This window comes from Panthera leo, chromosome E1 (genome assembly GCF_018350215.1).
Source record: "Panthera leo isolate Ple1 chromosome E1, P.leo_Ple1_pat1.1, whole genome shotgun sequence".
Taxonomy (NCBI): domain Eukaryota; kingdom Metazoa; phylum Chordata; class Mammalia; order Carnivora; family Felidae; genus Panthera; species Panthera leo.
This window is the reverse complement of record NC_056692.1, coordinates 46,253,848-46,273,431: the sequence shown is the minus strand read 5'-3', so window position 1 is coordinate 46,273,431 and position 19,584 is coordinate 46,253,848. Positions and strand designations below refer to the sequence as shown.

Here is a 19,584-nt window from a genome sequence, read left to right as displayed (position 1 = left end):
CTGAGCCAGAGCCCTTCCTCTCCTGCTGCTTTGCATAGGGGCGCTAATTCTGTCCTTCTACCTCCACGAGGGACCCTGGCAGCCGGGCTGGGGGTGGGAGGGAGTCTTCACTTCTCCCCCAAGCAGGGTCTCCCCCAGCCTGGGGCTGCCCTGAGTCTAGGGAGGCACTGACTTTACGAAAAGACTAATAGTTCTGAATAACTGAGTTTCCGTAATGCTTTGCAGTACTGTTGGCAGGGAACTATTCGAGCAGCAAGGCCTGCCTCCTTCCCCAGACACCCCTAAAAGGTATCTGCCCCCATGGTTATGATGTAGAAGACCTCCCTGGCCTGTTTTTCTGTCTTAGGGGCTTGTGCCATGGGTATCGCCGTCTCTATCTTATGGGTCCCTGGCCCCCAGAACTGACTGAGGCAGTGGAGATGAAGCTGGATGATCCTGGTGGGGATGATGAAAACCCCGGGTCTCAGTTGCTTCATCTGTAGAATGGGAATCATCAGAACTTGTCTGAGAGAAGGGCGTTGAGCCAGATGCTGTTTTTTTAAAAAAATTGTGCCATGTAGTAAAATTGACTATGTTTTCTTTCAGTGTACAGTTTGATGAATTTTAGCACATGTGCAGATTTGTGTAACCCCACCGCTGTAATCAGGATACGGGACGTGAACCAAAATCTTTTACTGGGCCCCCAAAATACTTATATAATGAGCACCTCTTAAATGTCAATAAGATTGTACTGAATACCTCCATATTCATGTACATACTCTTGCGTGAGCCCCAGCATAAGCCTGGAAGGAGGCAGCATTATCCCCATTTGGTAAATGAGCAAATCAAGGCCCAGGAAGATCACAACTGGCCAAAATCACACAGAGACCTTCTGACTCCAAACCCGGCATTCTTTCCGCTATATCACAGCTGCCTCCCTCGGAGGACTTTGCAGCACTGAGACACCGAGGAGGAAGAAGGAGGAGAACCAGGGAGGAGAGAATCCTGGGACAACTCTGGCCATCTTTAAATACTTCCCATTGTTCGCAAGTCTCAACACCCTGAAGGACCCACTCCCTTCCCAGCCGGGCTGGAGATCACACCATTGGGCCATCCTTCCAGGGTGCCAGCTCTGGGCGGCTTCTCCAGGCCTCCCCCTCCCCAGAATACAGCCCCAAGGTGCCTCGGTGGGCACATGCCCCACTGCCCACTGGGGGAATCCAGCCCAGTCCCTCGGGGCCCTGGTGTAAGCATAGGCTGGTTCCTTCTTCGTTCTAGCTTGACTTCCGGCCTTTATCGACGCAGGTGCTGCTAGGCCTGGGGTGCTCTGACTCAAGGGTTTGGGTGTTTTTCCAGCAGAATCAGAGGTAAGAGAAAAACAAAACAAAATGTGAAAAGCTGCCACTGTTTGAATGTCACTGGCAGGTAGTGTTTGTCCCTTAGCAGGTGTCTGGGTCTTCTGTGAAGGGCCTCAAAGGCCATCTTGGAACACGGGGTTTGGGATTCCCAGATCCTGTCCTCGAGTGTTCTCTTTGGGTGACCCCAGTGGCTGGAATCAGAGCCCACCCCTGTGGAATTACCAGATGTGTCCGGCTCGCCACAGTGCTCCTGGTTCTGGCACCTTCCGAATCTGCTGGGGACTCAGCTGCCAACAAAAACAGAACAGCATCAGGGGCACCCGAGTGGCTCAGTCGGTTAAGCGCCTGACTTCGGCTCAGCTCAGGATCTCAGGGTTTGCCGGTTCAAGCCCTGCATCAGGCTCTGCAATGACAGCTTGGAGCCTGGAGCCTGCTTCAGATTCTGTGTCTCCCTCTTTCTCTGCCCCTCCCCCACTCGTACTCTGTCTGTCTCTGTCTCAAAAATAAACATTAAGAAAAAATTAAGAAAACAAAAAAAAGCAACAAACCCACTTGGGATACCTCAGCTGCTCCTCCAGCTCCAAAGCCTTCACCTGGAAAGGGTGACTCCACAGAGAACAAAAATTAGCTAGCATTAAATCCTGAAGATAGAGTACAGGGTGTTAAAAACACATTTAGAAGGATCCTAGTGCATTTCTCAAATTAAAAAAAAAAAAGCCAAAAAAACCAAAAAAACAAAAAAACCTCTTTCTCTCCGACCTAACACCACTTTCTCAGATGGCGAAAACAGGGGGGCAGGGGGGGCGGGGGGAGGCGGTGCTAAACACCTCGTGAGGACCCGCTTAGGGCTCAGGCACAGCAGGTCATGAGTCCGTGCAGAATATTTGTGTGGACTTGTGATCAGCATCTGTGTACTGCCTTGCCTATTTTTTTTTTTCATTTAAATTTTTTCATGGATGTAGTGCCGTGCATTGCAAGATCTTGTACTTTTTATTTATATTTTTGGCACTAGTTATTTGAATTCATTCTATGAGGAGGACATTGAGGCACAACGTGGCCTACCTTACCGTTTCTGGGTGGGTGGGCGTGTGGGTTCTTTCCTCGGCATTGTCTTGCATTTGCATTCATTCAAATCCACCTAGCACATGCTTGTTGAGTTCCTGGGTCTGGGGCTGTGCCCCCCTGTCAGTGCCCCCCTCTCCCCAGGCTGTTCTCTCGTCTCTATGTCTTGGCTATTTCTTTCATGGCAGTTTTCACAAGATGAAATCTCCTTATATATTTTACCATTATGTATTTATTTGTTTCCTATTGTCTCTCTTCCCCGGGTACTATAAGCTTTAGCCAAGAAAGGATCATGTCTTTCATTCATCAGGGTATGCCCATCTGCCTGGTACAGTATCTGGCATACAGAAAAAGCGACAGCTACGTCTAGAACCAGGTAATGCACAAAGAAGAGTGGCAGTGAACGAACGAGTGGATGAGAGGGATGAATCCAGCTTCAAAGGGTTTGCAGTCCCATAAGGGGGCTAAGATGTTCGCAAATAAGCATAGAATAAGGCAAAAAGAGTAGAATGATTTCCAGTGAAGGGCACCGGTCAGGAAAGCACCCCAGACTTCCCACAGCTGCTGGACACAGCCGGGTACTTACTGCTTCTTTTTCAATGGGACTGTCTCCCTGGGGAATAGTCCCCAAAGTGGAAATGACTTAATAATAGGTCTAGTTATGTAGGCTGTTATGCACTTCTAGATGGTTCAGAGATCCTCAACCAGTGTAAACAACAACCTTATCGACCCACAGGAGTGCCCACCCCCATTCGACCCCCCACCCCCAAGCCCTCCAAGGCCCTTCCTCCATGCTTGGGCCCTCTGGCAAACCCAAGGGTCCAATGAGATAAAGGAAGTGAAAACGTGATGTACACTGAAACGTGCAATACACATGTGAAGGATGATGTGATTTGGTTCATTAAATCGGGCTACATTGGGTTGTTTTTTCTGCCGCTTTTCTTGGTGTCCGTGGACCTCATTCTGGGGTGAAGTTCCTTCCGTTCAATTCCCCCCAACTTCACTGAACATCTTCTGAATGGGGACTTGACCTTACTCTGCTAGCTTTGTGCTGAGGAACGTTCTGTCCACGCCCCACAGCTCCACTGTCTCTCCTGGATGAGAGTTCTAAAGAGTTCGTGCTGGGGGGTGGGGACACGGGGGGGTGGGGGGACGGGGGCGGAGATAGGGGCCTTCAGCAGCTATCACTTAGAGCAGAGAAACCGTGGGAAAACCACTCTGTCTCTTTGAGTCTGAGCGTGTCCTCATACGAAATGGGCCTCCAGCTCCTATCAGCCAGTGCAGAGCCTGGCATACTCAGGAATAGTGATCCTTTCCCCACCTCCCCTGACGAAGCCTTTGGGAATCCCCACATAATATTCTCTAGAGCCCTTGACCCCACGCTGAATGATTGACCGGTACTCAGACTCATGCTGGAAGCAAAGAAGAGGTGGAGTATGTCCCAGGGGCAATCCCAGCCTCCAGCCTCAAGGAAGGCAGGACAGAGTTAGTGGACGTCAAGTGACCAGAGTGGGGGGGGAACGGAAAAAGTGGCCACCAGTCCCTCTGAAGCTATTTCTACAGCCAGGGTAAGTAAGACCCCCAAAAAGTTGGCCCCACACTCCACGGATTGAACCTCAGAGGGGCTCCTGAACCCTGAAAGAGGCCGCTTTTAGATCAAAAGCAAATCTGTGAGCTTCCACAACAGGTACAGAAAACTCCAGATTTCAATTCTGGAAATAGGAAGGGCTTCCAAACACACTGAGTTTCACAGATTCCAGGATAATGGGCAGTTCATCCTGAGCCTTTTTTGGCTGCCCCCAGAGATGCTAATCATGGCCTCTTCCCTTCAGCCACCATGCAGAGGCCGTGGTTGGACAGTCTCTGAACCTGGAGAAGCCAGGGGGTTGGCCCCGTGGTGCCCCAGGAAAGGATGGGTGACTCCCCAGTCCTGGAGGGAAAATCCCAAGTCCATAGCCTTCAGTGCCTGCCTCTTGGGTCCAGTGACTGCCACCACGGTAAATCTTTCTGTAAAGGTGTATCCCCAGGGACCCCCAGAGTCCTGTGAGCCGATCTAGTTCTGGGGTCAACAGAAGTTGGTTTGGTGAGAGAAGACACTCCCCGGATCTGGCTAGTTCCACCTATTCTCAGCAGTACACTGCCTATGCAGACAGAGCCTCAGCCACCTTTCACCTGTGCCCACCTTGTGTGCTTCTCAAGCAGTCCCCAACTTGGGCTCCTGGACTCTCACTCCTAGGGGAGGTCTGAGGCTTCCCCCCTGGTCCATAGTTCACATACAAGTCTCATTAGCTAGAAACTGGTCATGATGGGTTTCACATCAGTTCCCCTCCACAGGGTGGAAAGATGGGGGTGGGGAGGCAGAAAGCTGTGTGGGGCTCAGAGAGCTTCCTCCATTTCCCTCCTGGCCCCTCCTCTCTGGTAGAGCTGCAAGGAGGAGAGGAAAGCCTTCTCCATGCTCCCCCTCTTCTTCAGGCCTATAATTTTTTTTTAAGTTTATTTTCAGAGAGCGAGAATGAGTTGGGGATGGGCAAAGAGAGAGGGGGACAGAGGATCCGAAGCAGGCTCTGTGCTGACAGCAGAGAGCCCAATGTGGGGCTCAAACTCTAGAACTCTGAGATCATGACCCGAGCTGAAGTCAGACGCTTAACCGACTGAGTCACCCAGGTGCCCCAGGCCTATATCTTTAATGACAGCCCACTCTGATCCTTCCTCTGTCCTACCTGGAGAACAGCTCCATGGGTCCCAGTGCCTTCCCTAGCAGATAATGAATCAGGGCACCGTTGGACAATGGCTCCAGAATGATGGATGAAAAGGAAGCTGTATCCCAAAAATGGGAGGTGGCAAGACGCAAGCACTCCCCTTCTGGGCCATGAGGGTGTGACTTTTCGATGTTAGTTGCCAATACCATAACCAACGGCCCCTAGAAGGGTTTCCTCATTCACTTGTTTATTTTCCCACAGGGCAAGTGCTAAATGTTCTTAGACTCAAGGAGTGGAAGGTTTAAAGGGAGGGGAAATGTGTTCTTTCCCGCTCTGAGCCCCGGGGGCGATCTGATGCTGGTAACTTGTGGATGCTGCAATGGCCCCAACCCTGGGCACCGGGAGGCTGGAGGGCAGCAGTCCTACCTAGCCCTCCCGGCCCCAGCCTCGCGCTACCACTTGGTCTCCAACATGCACCCCGAGTCTCTGAGCCAGTCTCACCTGGGAAATGAGGGGCAACAATCTGCCTCTTAGGGGAAGGATGAAATGAGGCAGAGGGACCCTTGGGATTAGGGGCAGGATCCCTGGATTCAGAGGGATTTAGAAGATAAAATAACTGACTGGCCCACCCAATCTGCTGAGGAGAAAGGATTTGGGATGATGCAACATGGGAAGAGCAAGGTTTGGGAGGTCGGCTTTGGCTGAGGCAGCTCGTGCAAGTGAGCCTCGGTCAGCTCCTCTACAAAATGGGGTGGTAATAATACCTCCTTCACGAGATGGCCGTGAGGGTCAAATGTGACACTGCATGGGCATGCTGTCGCACCCTCATGAGCTCTATATGAATATTAGAAGAAAGGGGCTCCTGGGTGGCTCAGTCGGTTAAGCATCTGACTCTTGATTTCTGCTCTTCATGATCTCATGGTTCATGAGTTCGAGCCCCACATTGGGCTGTGCAGTAACAGCACGGAGCCTGCTTGGGATTCTCTCTCTACCTCTCTCCCTCTCTAAAAATAAATAAGTATTAAAAAAAAATTTTTTTTAAGTAGAAGAAAGACTAAGAGGAGCCTAGGGTGGTTGGGGAGATCATCTTTCAGGGTGCTGTGCCTGGACTTTCAGTGCTGGGAATGAGACCCAAGCCCGCATGGGCTCTTCTGATCTTGAGACCCTCTGATGGTGACTGGGTTGCCAGGGGGAAGCTCTTGTGGCCTGGGTCTGTTCCTGGGACTTCTGCTTCTTGGTTGGCATCTCTGTAGCATGTTCGAGGAGCAGAGTGATGTCTCTGGTTTTGGTCCTCTGCCTCAGCCACCTGGAGGAGCCCCCACGGCAGAGAAATGGGAGGGCAGTGTGGGGTCGAGGCCAGCACCAGCTGCCTTGGGCCGGACCACGTGGTCAGATGGTGGTAAAGGGTAGGGGGATGGTGACAGCGACGAAGGTGGCAATCTGGGACTGAATTGTGCCCAGAAACCTCAGAATCCATGGCTGTTCTGGGCTCCCTTTCCCCAGACGCACATTCTGTCTGTTAGATGGAGGGGAACCGTGCAGGGAGGAAAATAGGAATAGAGAATGAGGGAAGGTAGCGCAGCTCTCACAGCACATCCAGCCTGACATAGCCCCCCTTTTGGGGGCCGGGGTGGGTCCTCCTCACCTGAGTGGACAACCCCCCGATGGTACCTGCCAGAACGCACCTGAACTCAGGCTACTCCCTTCTGCCGCCTCCCCCTTGAAATGAGTACAGATCGGATGTTCTCTCAAGCTGAGACCCTGTGTGCACAACCCTCAGGGCTGGTGACAGCAGACAGGGGAAGATGGCAGGGAAGGCCTGGGGGACATGACCCCAAGAAGAGCGGGAACAGGACAAGAGGGAGGAGACTCTAAATTATCCATCAGCACAGGCCGGCCAGTGGCCCGATGCATAAATGTATAGAGAAAATAAGTGGGGGCGGAGGGGGATAGAGAAGGGACCAGGGTATAAAAAGGGCCCGCAAGGGACTGATTCCAGGATCCCAGCACCCGGCTCCCCAAACCGCTCAGGGTCCTGTGGACGGCTCATCCCCAGCTGTGATGGCTGCAGGTAAGTGCCCCTAAAATCCCTTTGGGTTCAGTGTATACTGAGGCACAAGGCGGTGGCCCGGCATGTGGATGGGGACACTAACCCTGGGCTTTGGGGCTGCTGAATGTGAGCAGAGACATCTATGCCCAGACATTTGGCCAAGTTTTAAATCTTCTCCGTCCCCGGGTGGGGAGGGGAAGGGCTGACGGGAAACAGAGGCCTCTTGCTGTCTGGGCCACGGCCTCGCCCTCTGGGTCCCTCTCTGTAGGCCCTCGGAACTCTTTGCTCCTGGCGTTTGCCCTGCTCTGCCTGCCCTGGCCCCAGGAGGTGGGCGCCTTCCCAGCCATGCCCTTGTCCAGTCTGTTTGCCAACGCCGTGCTCCGGGCCCAGCACCTGCACCAGCTGGCCGCCGACACCTACAAAGAGTTTGTAAGTTCCCCAGGAATGGGCGCCGGTGGGGGGCAGGGGGGCGCAAGAAGGTGTGAATATCACCCCTGGGACATAATGGGAGGAAACTGAGGAGCTCAGGGTTATTTCATCCAAGTGAAGAGGCTGTCAGCTGAGCACAAACTGAGGGAGCTTCCGAATGAAGCAGTGATGAGGACCGTGCAGCTGAGACCCGGGCGGGCATTCTTTCTGCAGGAGCGGGCGTACATCCCGGAGGGACAGAGGTATTCCATCCAGAACGCGCAGGCTGCCTTCTGCTTCTCGGAGACCATCCCGGCCCCCACGGGCAAGGACGAGGCCCAGCAGAGATCCGTGAGTGGCCAGGGACGCCCGGCCAAGGATCAGGGGCCTCCCTCGTCTGCAGGAGTCAGGCCCTGGGCAGCCTTCTCCCTGGGGCCGAGGGTGTGCAGGGAGGCAGGTGGGCGGCCCCCGGGCAGAGGCTGGCGTGCCCACCGCCCCCTCCATCCACAGGACGTAGAGCTGCTCCGCTTCTCCCTGCTGCTCATCCAGTCGTGGCTCGGGCCCGTGCAATTCCTCAGCAGGGTCTTCACCAACAGCCTGGTGTTCGGCACCTCGGACCGGGTCTACGAGAAGCTCAAGGACCTGGAGGAAGGCATCCAAGCCCTGATGCGGGTGGGGACCGCGGCGCTGCGGGTCCCCTCTTTGGGGCCTGGCGGCAGCCAGGCTGACTTAACTGAGGGGTGGGGGCTTGCGTGCACTGGGAGAGGCTGCCCCTTTCTTTGTAGTAAACAGTCCAGCCTTGACCCCTGAGAAAGCTTACTCGTTTCCCCACCGTGAATCCTCCGTGCCCTTGTTGGAGCCCTGGAGGGGAGGGCCACCCACAGAGGGACAGGGAAGGAGCAGTGGCCAAAGACTGGGCCTCTCCGTCCCTCTTCCCCTTTTTGCAGGAGCTGGAAGATGGCAGCCCCCGGGCCGGGCAGATCCTGAAGCAAACCTACGACAAGTTTGACACAAACTTGCGCAGTGACGACGCGCTGCTCAAGAACTATGGGCTCCTGTCCTGCTTCAAGAAGGACCTGCACAAGGCTGAGACGTACCTGCGGGTCATGAAGTGTCGCCGCTTCGTGGAAAGCAGCTGTGCCTTCTAGTTGGTGGGCATCTCGGTTGCCCCCTCCCCAGCGCCTCCCCTGACCCTGGAAAGTGCCACTCCAGTGCTCACTGTGCTTTCCTAATAAAATTAAGTTGCATCGTATCATCTGAGTAGGTGTCATTCTATTATGTGGGGCAAGGTCCAGGCTGGGAAGACAGCCGCAGACATCCTGTGGGGGCTGACTGGGAATGATACCTGACCTGATTCCTCCTGGGCTAGAAAGAAACCGACACATTTATTCCTCTCCATCACACATCGGGTCCCTGCCCAGGTCTGAGGTCCCAGCTCTCTGGGCAGTCATAGGTCAGGAGCACCCCCATCGAGTACCTGGAGGTGTTCCTCTCTCCCCCGCGGGCACCACAACACCAAATCTAGCCCCCAGGAGCAGGGAAAAAATGGAAAGCAAAATAAGCTATTAAGTACAGAGGCAAAACATCCTGACATGGGAGAAAATTATGAGAGAAATCCTAGAATTACTTTTGTGCACAAAGTCGAAGGCGAACACACATTAGACCCACCTACTCTTAGGAAAGGGGAACAATGCAAAATGGCTTTGGGAAAAACAGAACCAGCCTGTTTGGGATCTGGATGGTGGCAAGGGAAGTGGAAGAAAGACTAAGTTGGGGTTGCAAATTCAGGGCCAGCAGGTGCCAGGCAGACAATTACGAAAGTAATGAAGGCTTGGTGTGAAGGGATAAATCATAACTGACGCTCCACTTCCTTGTCAGGGACACATGCCAGCATGTGGGTACCGGGGAAGTCAAGAGAACTCAGGACCCAGCTAAGGTGGGACCTATCGAACCTTGTTGCCATTCAGGACTGTGGGAAGGGCTGCCAGACCTTCTGATTTTTCGAGGCAGACAGGACGTCCAGACTTTTTCCTTTTAATGTTTATTTATTTATTTTGAGAGACAGAGAAAGAGCAAGCACAAGCCAGGGAGGGGTAGAGAGAGAGAGGGAGAGAGAGAATCCCAAGCAGGTTCCATGCTGTCAGCACAGACACCGATGCGGGGCTCGAACTCAGGAACTGCGAGATCATGACCTGAGCCGAAATCAAGACCCAGTTGCTTAACCAACTGAGCCACCCAGGCATCCCAGCACATGTGAAATCTAGTTTTTAAACACCGGTGACAAATCCCTATTGAAAACATGTTTAAGGACAAAAATTAATCCAAACACAGTTTCTCCTCAAGCTGTCATTGAGCAATTTCTTCTGAGAACAGTGGATTGGGGTAACTTGTGAGGGCAAAAATCAGAAATAGTTGGACTTGTATTTATGCTCACGAGTAGATTACTTAACCTCTTGGGGACCCAGGGTCCTGGTGTATAAAATGAGATGATAATAAATTGCCTTACAAGGCTAATGTCAGGATTAGATAAAATGGTGTTTCTGAAGTGTTTGACACATTACAGCACTCAAGAAATCAGCTGTTTTGCACTGAATTTTGGGGGTGTTCCCTGTTTTCTGATGGAATGCTTAAATACTTGTTATTAAAGTTCATTTATTTATTTTGAGAGAGAGAGCATGTGCACATTCAAGAGTGGAGAAGGGGTACAGAGAGAGGGGGACACAGGATCCAAAAGGGTCTCTGTGCTGAGAGCAGAGAGCCCGATGCAGGACTCGAACAGATGAACCGTGAGATCAGGACCTGAGCCAAGTCCTACACTTAAGAGACCCAGGCGCTCCTACTCCCTGCAATTCGGATTTAATTGGTCTGGAAGGGATCCAGGAAGGAGTGGTTTTTAAAGCTCCCCAGGTGAGTCTAATGCGCAAACGCAGTTGAGAACCACTGAGTTAGGGACCACAAAGATGAGACAGCCGGGTCCACCGGAAATGAAGACCTGGGTCAGTTGCGGCACTCTCCGTTTCTAATTCTAACCAAAAATTTCTGAGAAGCAAGTAACGAAAAGGCAATTACTGTATGATTTCTCTCGGCAAGGTACTTCAATTCATAAAGACCAGAAAGTGGAATGGTGGTTACCAGGGCTGGAAGAAGAGGGAATGACGAGCTGTTGTTTAATGGGTGGAATTTTGCAAAAGGAAGGGTCCTACAGACACTATGGGAATGTAGTCGACACTACTGATCTGAACACTTAACATGGTTAAGATTGGGGTCGGGGGGCACCTGGCTGGCTCAGATGCTACAGCATGCAACTCTTGATCTCAGGGTTGAGTTCGAGCCCCTGGTGTTCGAGTTGGGTGTAGAGATTACTTAAACATAAAATGCTTTTTTAAAAAATGGTTACGATGGTAATTTTTGTGTTATGTCTAATTTACCCCAATTGAAAAAAAATTTTTTTTTAATTTCTAATGAAAACTCTTCCCAAAAGTAAGATTAGTGAGATTTTCTAGCAATAATGTTTGTCTGACTCCATGCGATCTTGTAAATTTACTGTAATCTAAAATGACCTAAATTTACTCTCACCTGAATTTCTTCTGTGAAAATTTAAAAAAAGGAAACCTAGTTTAGAATGGGATTGGGCGCCCAGCAGGGGGAGCTCTCTGCCCTACCACTTGGCAATTGCAGACCCAACTGGAAGAGAAGGACCTTAAGTGGAAACTAGTTTCCTAACCCAGCGAGAGGAAGAAGGTCTTTCCTCCTGCCCCGGCAACAGCGCAGCCAGTGAGAAACAGTCACAGCTCAGCCAATGATAAGCCACCATACTTCCAGTTCTCACTTGACTCCAATGAATTTTTTGTTTATAACAGCCTCCCCAACTTCCTCCTTTCCTCTATTATGGAGAGGGGAATCTCTCCTTTATTCTGCGGACTTGCCTAAGGCTTTACTGCAGCCTGCTTGTTCTGAGTTGTGATTCTCTGATGTTCCCATATAAACCCATTTTTGCTAGCAAAATAACAGGCATTTTATTTTTAAGGTTAACATCAGTCCAGAGAAGAGCCTCCAACAACTCTAAGGCTGCTCAGCAAACAGGTGCTGGCACCCACAGAGCCAATTGGGCTTGGCTGGAGGACCCTGGAGTTTGAGGGTAAGTTTTCACCTGGATTTTGAGCTCCGCTGTCTTTGTGTTTGAGTTCTCCAGACTTTATTCAGGATCTGTTTTAAGGCCTTACCCCATCTGAGAGTGTTTGCTTGGCCTTCAGTTTGACTCCTGTTTGGAACCAGACTGCCCCTGGTGCAACTGTGCCTGTTGGAAGTGTATTGGCCTTGGGTTTGACAGAAAACAGACTCACTACAGCAGAATCTGGGGGCCATATCATTTGTTCCTCTTGGATCAGCTACCGTCCTTTTCATGGGCAACATCTTCAGCTGATATTGGCAGAATGCACAGCACACCTCTGGTCAGGATTCAAGTAGATACCTCAAAAACCCTTCCCAGAATTAATACTGTATAAAGAAACCCTTCAAGGCATCCAGACCAGAATAGAAGATTATAAGGCTTGGAGCCTCATTATCCCCTGTACTAGTCCCTATAATACCAACATTTTACCAGTGAGAAAACCCAATACTGAAGATGGAGGTTTATCCCGGACCTCTGAGCAAAAAATAACATTGTTATCCCTTGGCACCTGTTGCTCCCAAGCCCCATATGCTACTGAGGTCTGTTCTCACTGAAAGCTAATTTTTCTCTGTAATTGATCTATGCAGTGCATTTTTACCATTCCTTTCATAAGGATAGCCAATACCTTTCTGCTTTCATTGGGGAGGAATGGAAATGCACCTGGACAGTAAGCCCCAGGGTTACAACACCAAGTCCTCCTTACTTTTCATGAATCTTAAAAGCTGATTTGGGTGAAAGAAAGTTTTCTGTAGGCTCTACTTTGTTACAATTTGTATATGATTGATGTCTCTGCTCCCCTTCTCAAGCCTCTTCACAGGAGACAGCATCCACCTGTTAGAACTTTTGGCCTTAAAGGGACATAAGGTCTCAAAAAAAAAAAAAAAAAAAAAAAAGCCATTTGCTCAAACTCAGTTCAATACCCAGGGCATCTAATCCTGAAACAAGGACTACATTTAGACCTGGACAAAACCCCTCACAACTGCTTAACCCTGATAGATTACCTTTTGGCACCCCTCCCCCCATGGAAAGTTACAGGAGGCTCTAACCATTGCAGGTTTTTCATGCTTTACTGATGGTTCTTATTTGAAAGATGAAAATGGTAAATAATGTGCTGGGTATGCTACTGAAGCTCCTTTTGAAGTCATTGAAACAGCAGCTTTACCTTTGACTAATTCAGCCCAACAGGCTGAATTATACACCCTTATTCGAGCATGTAACTTTGCTAAGGATAAAACTTAGCATTTATACTGATGGTCGGTATGCTTTGGGTGTAGCTCATGACTCTGGAATATTATGGAAACAGCAAGCTGTCTTTACCTCCCATGAGGATAAAATTAAAAACGGCTTCTATGTCCAAAATTTATTAGATGCCATCCTTTTGCTGGCTGCTCTGGCTATTATTAAGGGTCCTGGGCACTTGAGACTCAATTTCCTGGAGACCAAAGTAAACCACCTTGCTTATATTTCCGCTAAACACACCGCTCCCAAGGAAACCAAAAGCTAAACCTCTGTCATGTTCCAAAGTGATGTTCTCCCAAATGGTAACTTGGAAAAATTGACCAGAGATACCCAACAGTTGGCCTCAGAGATGGCAAAACAATATTGGAAATGCAATAATTGTTGGCTTAATAAAGAGAGAGACCTCTGGTTTGGACCAAATAACAATCCAGCGCTACCAAAAATTCCAAATCTCTCATGTACATGCATTAAACCATTGGTCTACTGACAAAATAATAGCATTCATGAATCAATATTGGTGGGGAAATATTAATAAGGTCGCAAAAAGCACCTGCGTCTCTCGTTCCACCTGTCGAAAGTATAATCCAGGGAAAACTGTACAGATGGATTTCATACAGCTTCCCTTTCTCATGGATATAAATGTTTTAGTCATGGTTTGTATGTTTCTCACTGGTACAAAGAGTTCTCTTGTAGACAGGCCAATGCTGCTTCTGTGGCTAACATTCCATTAGAAAAAGTTATCCCTACCTGGGGACCCCCTCTCGAACTTCATAGTGATGAGAGAACACGCTTTGGCAGTCAAGTGCTTCAACAAGTCTGTGCTGTTGGCTGATTTCCCAGCACTTCATTGTGCACACCATCCTCAATTCTCAGGGTTAGTTGAACAGACTCATGGCACTATTAAGACCCAATTGGTTGGGGCGCTCGGGTGGCTCAGTCGGTTAAGCGGCCGACTTCGGCTCAGGTCATGATCTCGCGGTCCGTGAGTTCGAGCCCCGCGTGGGGCTCTGGGCTGACGGCTCAGAGCCTGGAGCCTGTTTCGGATTCTGTGTCTCCCTCTCTCTGCCCCTCCCCTGTTCATGCTCTGTCTCTCTCTGTCTCAAAAATAAATAAAACGTTAAAAAAAATATTTAAAAAAAAGAAGACCCAATTGGCAAAATTTGAAGAAATCCCTCAAATACTCTGGCCAAAAGCTGCCATTAGTCTGAAATCTCAGATCTACCCTCTTTGGTACTCATAGACTCTCACCCTTTGACGTAGTCACAGCACATCCGATACACTCGGCCCCTGCCTCCTCTGACCCACGGTTGACAAAAAGAGAGATACTTCAATATTGCAAAGGCCCAACTGCTTCTGTTAAAATAACAGTCTTTTCACAGAACACTCCCAGGAGATGACAACCTTAAGCCTCACACCTTGAAACCTAGAGATTTCATCAGTTGGAAAAGACGCCTCCAGAAATGCTCTCTTCAGCCTTGCTGGAAAGGCCTTTGTCAGGAGCTTCTAACCAACCCTTATGCCACCAAACTCCAGAGAATAGACTCTTGGATTCACATGATACATCTAAAGAAAGCGCCAAACGCTGACTGGGCCCTCATGCCATCTGGTGACCTGAAAGTAGAGATGTCCCAGAATTGAAGCAGATGATATCTGAGGAGACCACTTTCCCAAGATGTCTGGGCAGGTCTGTCTACCTTTTTCTCACTGTTGCTTCTTTTTTTATGGAAACATAATGCCCTTGTCTGCATTCCCAAAGCCCTCGCAAAAGGGGGAAACCTCTTTTGATTATGGCCTTTTGGAAACAGCCTCATCATGATCCCAGGACAAATTAATCTTACACTTGCTTTTTCTGAAGGATTAGAAGGTTCGGAATTCACAAAAGGCTTCTTTCATCTGGACTATTAACTGACTTTAGATTCTTATCCAAATTCATGGTCTCTGAACTTTATGGTCTTTGCAGCCTTAGGAGGTTGTATTGTCAATAACACATTTGGTTCAAGCAGTTCTTTTGATATAACAATACTGTTTTTAAACATCTTTGAGATTTTTCTGTTTTGCAGAAAGTTCATCAGCTGTTGCTTTATATTTATAGCTGCACTGTATCTTCCCGATTGTGCTTGGTTAATTCTCTCAGTGTGCTCCTCTGGTATCCACTGCTCTTCTTTCATTGTTGCTTTAAGTGGAGACTTCCAGAAGGCACACATGATTCCTGGTTTGCCTTCATAGGGAGCGCCTTTCTCCCCTAAGTCTGAATAAGTGCAAATAAATATTTCAGTTAGCTACTTTCAGACGTGGAGTCCTGGTTTAGAACCATCATACAGTACGGAATTGCTATGTTACTTTTTCTGCTTTGTATAATCATTTTGAGTTTTGTATTTTGTTGCCTATCAGGCTTCTAAAAATGATGCACCCAATGAGGTGATGCTGGCTCAGTGCTTGGAGATGATCTCCAGTGCGTAACTACAGTCTTGATAGATAGGGACTACAGATAGGAAGTACCTGACAGTTCTCTCCCTCCTAATCTTCCTTGCTGCTCAAATGTGGTTTGAGTGGTTGCCAACCGCTAGGCGCTTTCCCTCCTACTTAGGACATGACAACTAGGAAAGGTCCTTCCTGGTACTGAGAAAACCACTAAATGTGGAGAAACTGACTCTTGATCAGTGACACTTTCAAAGAAAGATCTTGATCATGAGAGGGAAATGTGCAAACTAGTGAAAGGAAATCTTGTTTAGAAAGGAATTGGGTACCTGGGTGGCTCAGTGACTTAAGCATCTGACTCCTGATTTTGGCTCAAGTCATGATCTCACGGATCATGAGTTCAAGCCCTGAGTCTGACAGCAGGGAACCTGCTTGGGATTCTCTCTCCCTCTCTCTGTCCCTCCTTTGTGTGTGCGTGTGTGTGCGTGCGCGCGTGCACACGTGCGCACGCGCACGCCCGCACACCTTCGGGCATGCTCTCTCTTTCTCACTTTGTCTCTCTCTCTCAAAATAAATAAACATTAAAAAAAAAAAAAAGGAATTGGGAGGCCGGCAGGGGGGCTTTCACACACTACCACTGCAACTGCAGACCCAATAGGAGACAGACTTTATACCTGGATGCTGCTTTCCCAGCCCAGCAGGAGAAAAAAAGGCTTTCCTCCTGTCCCAGCAACAGCCCAGCCAATGAGAAACAGTCACAGCTCAGACAATGAGAAACCACTATATTTCCAACTCTCACTTTAATGGGCTTTTTGTTTATAACAGCCTTCCCGACTCCCCCCTTTTCCTCTGTAAAGCAGCAGGTCCTTTCCTTTGTTCTGCAGACTTGCCTATAAGTTTTGCTACAGATTACTTGTCCTGGATTACAATTCTCAGCTGTTCTCAAATAAACCCATTTTTTGCTGGTAAAAATAACTGAAAGTTTTATTTATTTATTTTTTTAACGTTTATTTATTTATTTTTTAAAACTGCTGTTAGCTGTTAGAACAGTTTTATTTATTTATTTTTTTTAATTTTTTTTTTTTAATGTATAGTTATTCTTGAGACAGAGACAGAATGTGAACAGGGGAGGGGCAGAGAGAGAGGGAGACACAGAATCCGAAACCGGCTCCAGGCTCTGAGCTGTCAGCACAGAGCCCGACGTGGGGCTCGAACTCATGAACTGTGAGATCATGACCTGAGCCGAAGTCGGACGTCCAACCGACTGAGCCACCCAGGCGCCCCTTAACGTTTATTTATTTTTGGGACAGAGAGAGACAGAGCATGAACAGGGGAGGGGCAGAGAGAGAGGGAGACACAGAATCTGAAACAGGCTCCAGGCTCTGAGCTGTCAGCACAGAGCCCGATGCGGGGCTCGAACTCACGGACCGTGAGATCATGACCTGAGCCAAAGTCGGATGCTTAACCGACTGAACCACCCAGGTGCCCCTGGAAGTTTTATTTTTAAGGTTAACATTTACATCAGCATTGCCAAAACAATATATTGAGTTTTGATTCTTTTTTTTAATTTAATTTAATTTTTTAAAATTTACATCTAAAATTAGTTAGCATCTAGTGCAACAATGATTTCAGGAGTGGATTCCTTAGTGCCTCTTACCCATTTAGCCCATCCCCCCTCCCACATCCCCTCCAGTAACCCTCTGTTTGTTCTCCATATTTATGAGTCTCTTCTGTTTTGTCCCCCTCCCTGTGTTTATATTATTTTTGTTTTCCTTCTCTTATGTTCATCTGTTTTAGTCTCTTAAAGTCCTCATATGAGTGAAGTCCTATGATATTTGTCTTTCTCTGATTAATTTCACTTAGCATAATACCCTCCAGTTGCATCCACGTAGTTGCAAATGGCAAGATTTCATTCTTTTTGATTGCTGAGTAATACTCCATTGTATATACGTATACACCACATCTTCTTTATCCATTCATCCATCGATGGACATTTGGGCTGTTTCCATACTTTGGCTATTGTTGATAGTGCTGCTATAAACATGGGGGTGCATGTGTCCCTTCGAAACAGCATCCCTGTATCCCTTGGATAAATACCTCGTAGTGCAATTGCTGGGTCGTAGGGTAGTTCTATTTATAGTTTTTTTAGGAACCTCCATCCTGTTTTCCAGAGTGGCTGCACCAGCTTGCATTCCCAGAGTTTTGATTTTTTTATACACATTTGAGAGCAGAACTGACACTTTCCCCTTTCTTCACAAGTCTGCCTCAGAATTACACGAACCTGGCCTTCTGGGTCAAACAAACATGACACTGTGCCTCACACCTTTTTTCATTCAGGGGCCCCCATCAAATGTGAGAAATACTTTAAGAGATATCAGTATGAGGGTCATCAGCTCATCCCTATCAGCATGAGACTTTCCTAATTTTAGTGTCTCAGAACACCTCAGCTCAGTGCAAACTGATACAATTGGTCATTCTACTAGTAGTCCCACATCTGAGGGAACAAAAAAGGAGGAAAGTAGAGACAGGAAGAGGGAAAGGAATAGAAGAGGAAGAGAGAACACAATGGAAAAGACAAAGGAAGTGTCAGTGGTGTATGTGGCTTTTGACGGCCCTCCGTGGGTGACCTGGTTTTTTGACTCTTCCTTTGAGTTTATTATGATTATGGGTATGATTACCACCAGCAGCTAGTGTAATAAAAGCTGATATTGTGAACATGTGTGCAATACCATGCCAGTGTTTTTTACAAGTACTATGTCATTTCTTTCCAACTATAATCCTATAATAGATAAATAGTATTATTTTCCCTAGAGTAAGAAGCCTGACTGAAGATTTAACTTGTTTTCTCTTGGGTCTATAAAGAAAGACACCAGAAAGTCATCTTGACTTTCCTAAGAGGATAAATTTTTGGAGTATTAAAAGTAGTTCTCTTCCCCTGAAGATAATCAGGGTAGCCGCAGTTAAGTGTGAGCCAATTGCTCTACTGTTCAGGAAAAGAACAAACCTTTTAGGGGGTGGGGGTCCCCTGAAGACAAGGCAGCTACCCTTAGAAGGATTGACTAGGAGAATTGACTCCCTGACCCCAGCATCCTTGGGGAAGGAAAGGGAGAGAACAGAGGTTTCAAATCTTCCCAGGAAAGGGCCTACCGAAATCTGAAGACCCATCCTGGATGGCTAGTCCAAAGTAGTGAGCTCTGTAACCCTGCAAGTTCATGCAGAGAATCACCCCTACCTGCACCAACTCCTGAGGAAGCAAATCATCCTCCTAGAAAGATCCATGGTAGAGGACCTGGGAACCTGGATCTGCAGAAGCACCAGGTTTTATGGACTGTGTGGGACTGTCAACAGTGACACCATGTGGCAGTGAGAAGCAAAGGCAGGAACCTCCACTGTGCCTCAGGGCATGGGGGCCTTGAAGTGGGGTTTGCTCAGTGAGAGAACCACAGACCTGATGCAGCTGATCTCAAGACACTGAAATGGCTGGAGATTGCTGCATCAGGCTGCTCTATACTCTTTTCTTTTAAACCCACTTCCTTATTTCCTTAAGTGTTGAATTCAGAAAAGTGAGCAAGTTATATTACATGATGAGTGATGGCTGCTGTATTGAGTGGAAAAATGGAGGCTGAGGTCATTTGGAGGGGGTGGGGGATGGGATGCTTTTTTGCAAAATCAAACAAATTATTTCCAGTTTCCTCCCAAGAAACTTTTTTCCTTGATCCTGAGTTAGGCATTCTTATAAAGACCTGTTTTCCCAGTGTTAAGGTGCAATTGTGACTTCCTGTTGACTTGCTCTGGCTTCCCTCAGTGACTGTAAGCTTGTAGAAGGCAGGGACGCTGTTTTGTCCACCATTATATCTCCACTGCCTTGTATGTATTGAAATCAAAGTGTTATTTTTATACCTAACCCATAACCCAGACTCAGAGAAGGTCTGGAAAGAATGAATCTTTTTACTTTGATGCCTGATGCTGTATTCTTTCTAGCTAGTGTCTTCTATTTGGAAGGCTGTAGACCTCTATCTTGAGGTCTGAACTTTAGTTTCAAGGTCAGGTCAAATAGGCTGCCGCCCTGAGCCAACACACCACCTGCCCTGGGCTAGTTGTTTGTGCTACCGACTTGACATTCTTTTCTTAGAAACTGTACTCAAAATGCAACCATGTGGCTTAATAAAAGTTTTCAAAAATGACACAGAAAAGAAATAC

General features: G+C 48.2%; 1 protein-coding gene across 1 annotated transcript; it reads left to right on the top strand.

The window, feature by feature from the left end:
* The first annotated feature begins 7,158 nt into the window (after window positions 1–7,158).
* On the top strand, window positions 7,159–8,704 carry LOC122206336 (somatotropin). Its single transcript, XM_042915403.1, has 5 exons — window positions 7,159–7,169; window positions 7,417–7,577; window positions 7,791–7,907; window positions 8,067–8,228; window positions 8,504–8,704. Exons 1-5 carry the CDS (start codon window positions 7,160–7,162, stop codon window positions 8,702–8,704), a joined length of 651 nt encoding a protein of 216 aa, XP_042771337.1. The 5' UTR covers window position 7,159.
* The last annotated feature ends 10,880 nt before the right edge of the window (window positions 8,705–19,584 follow it).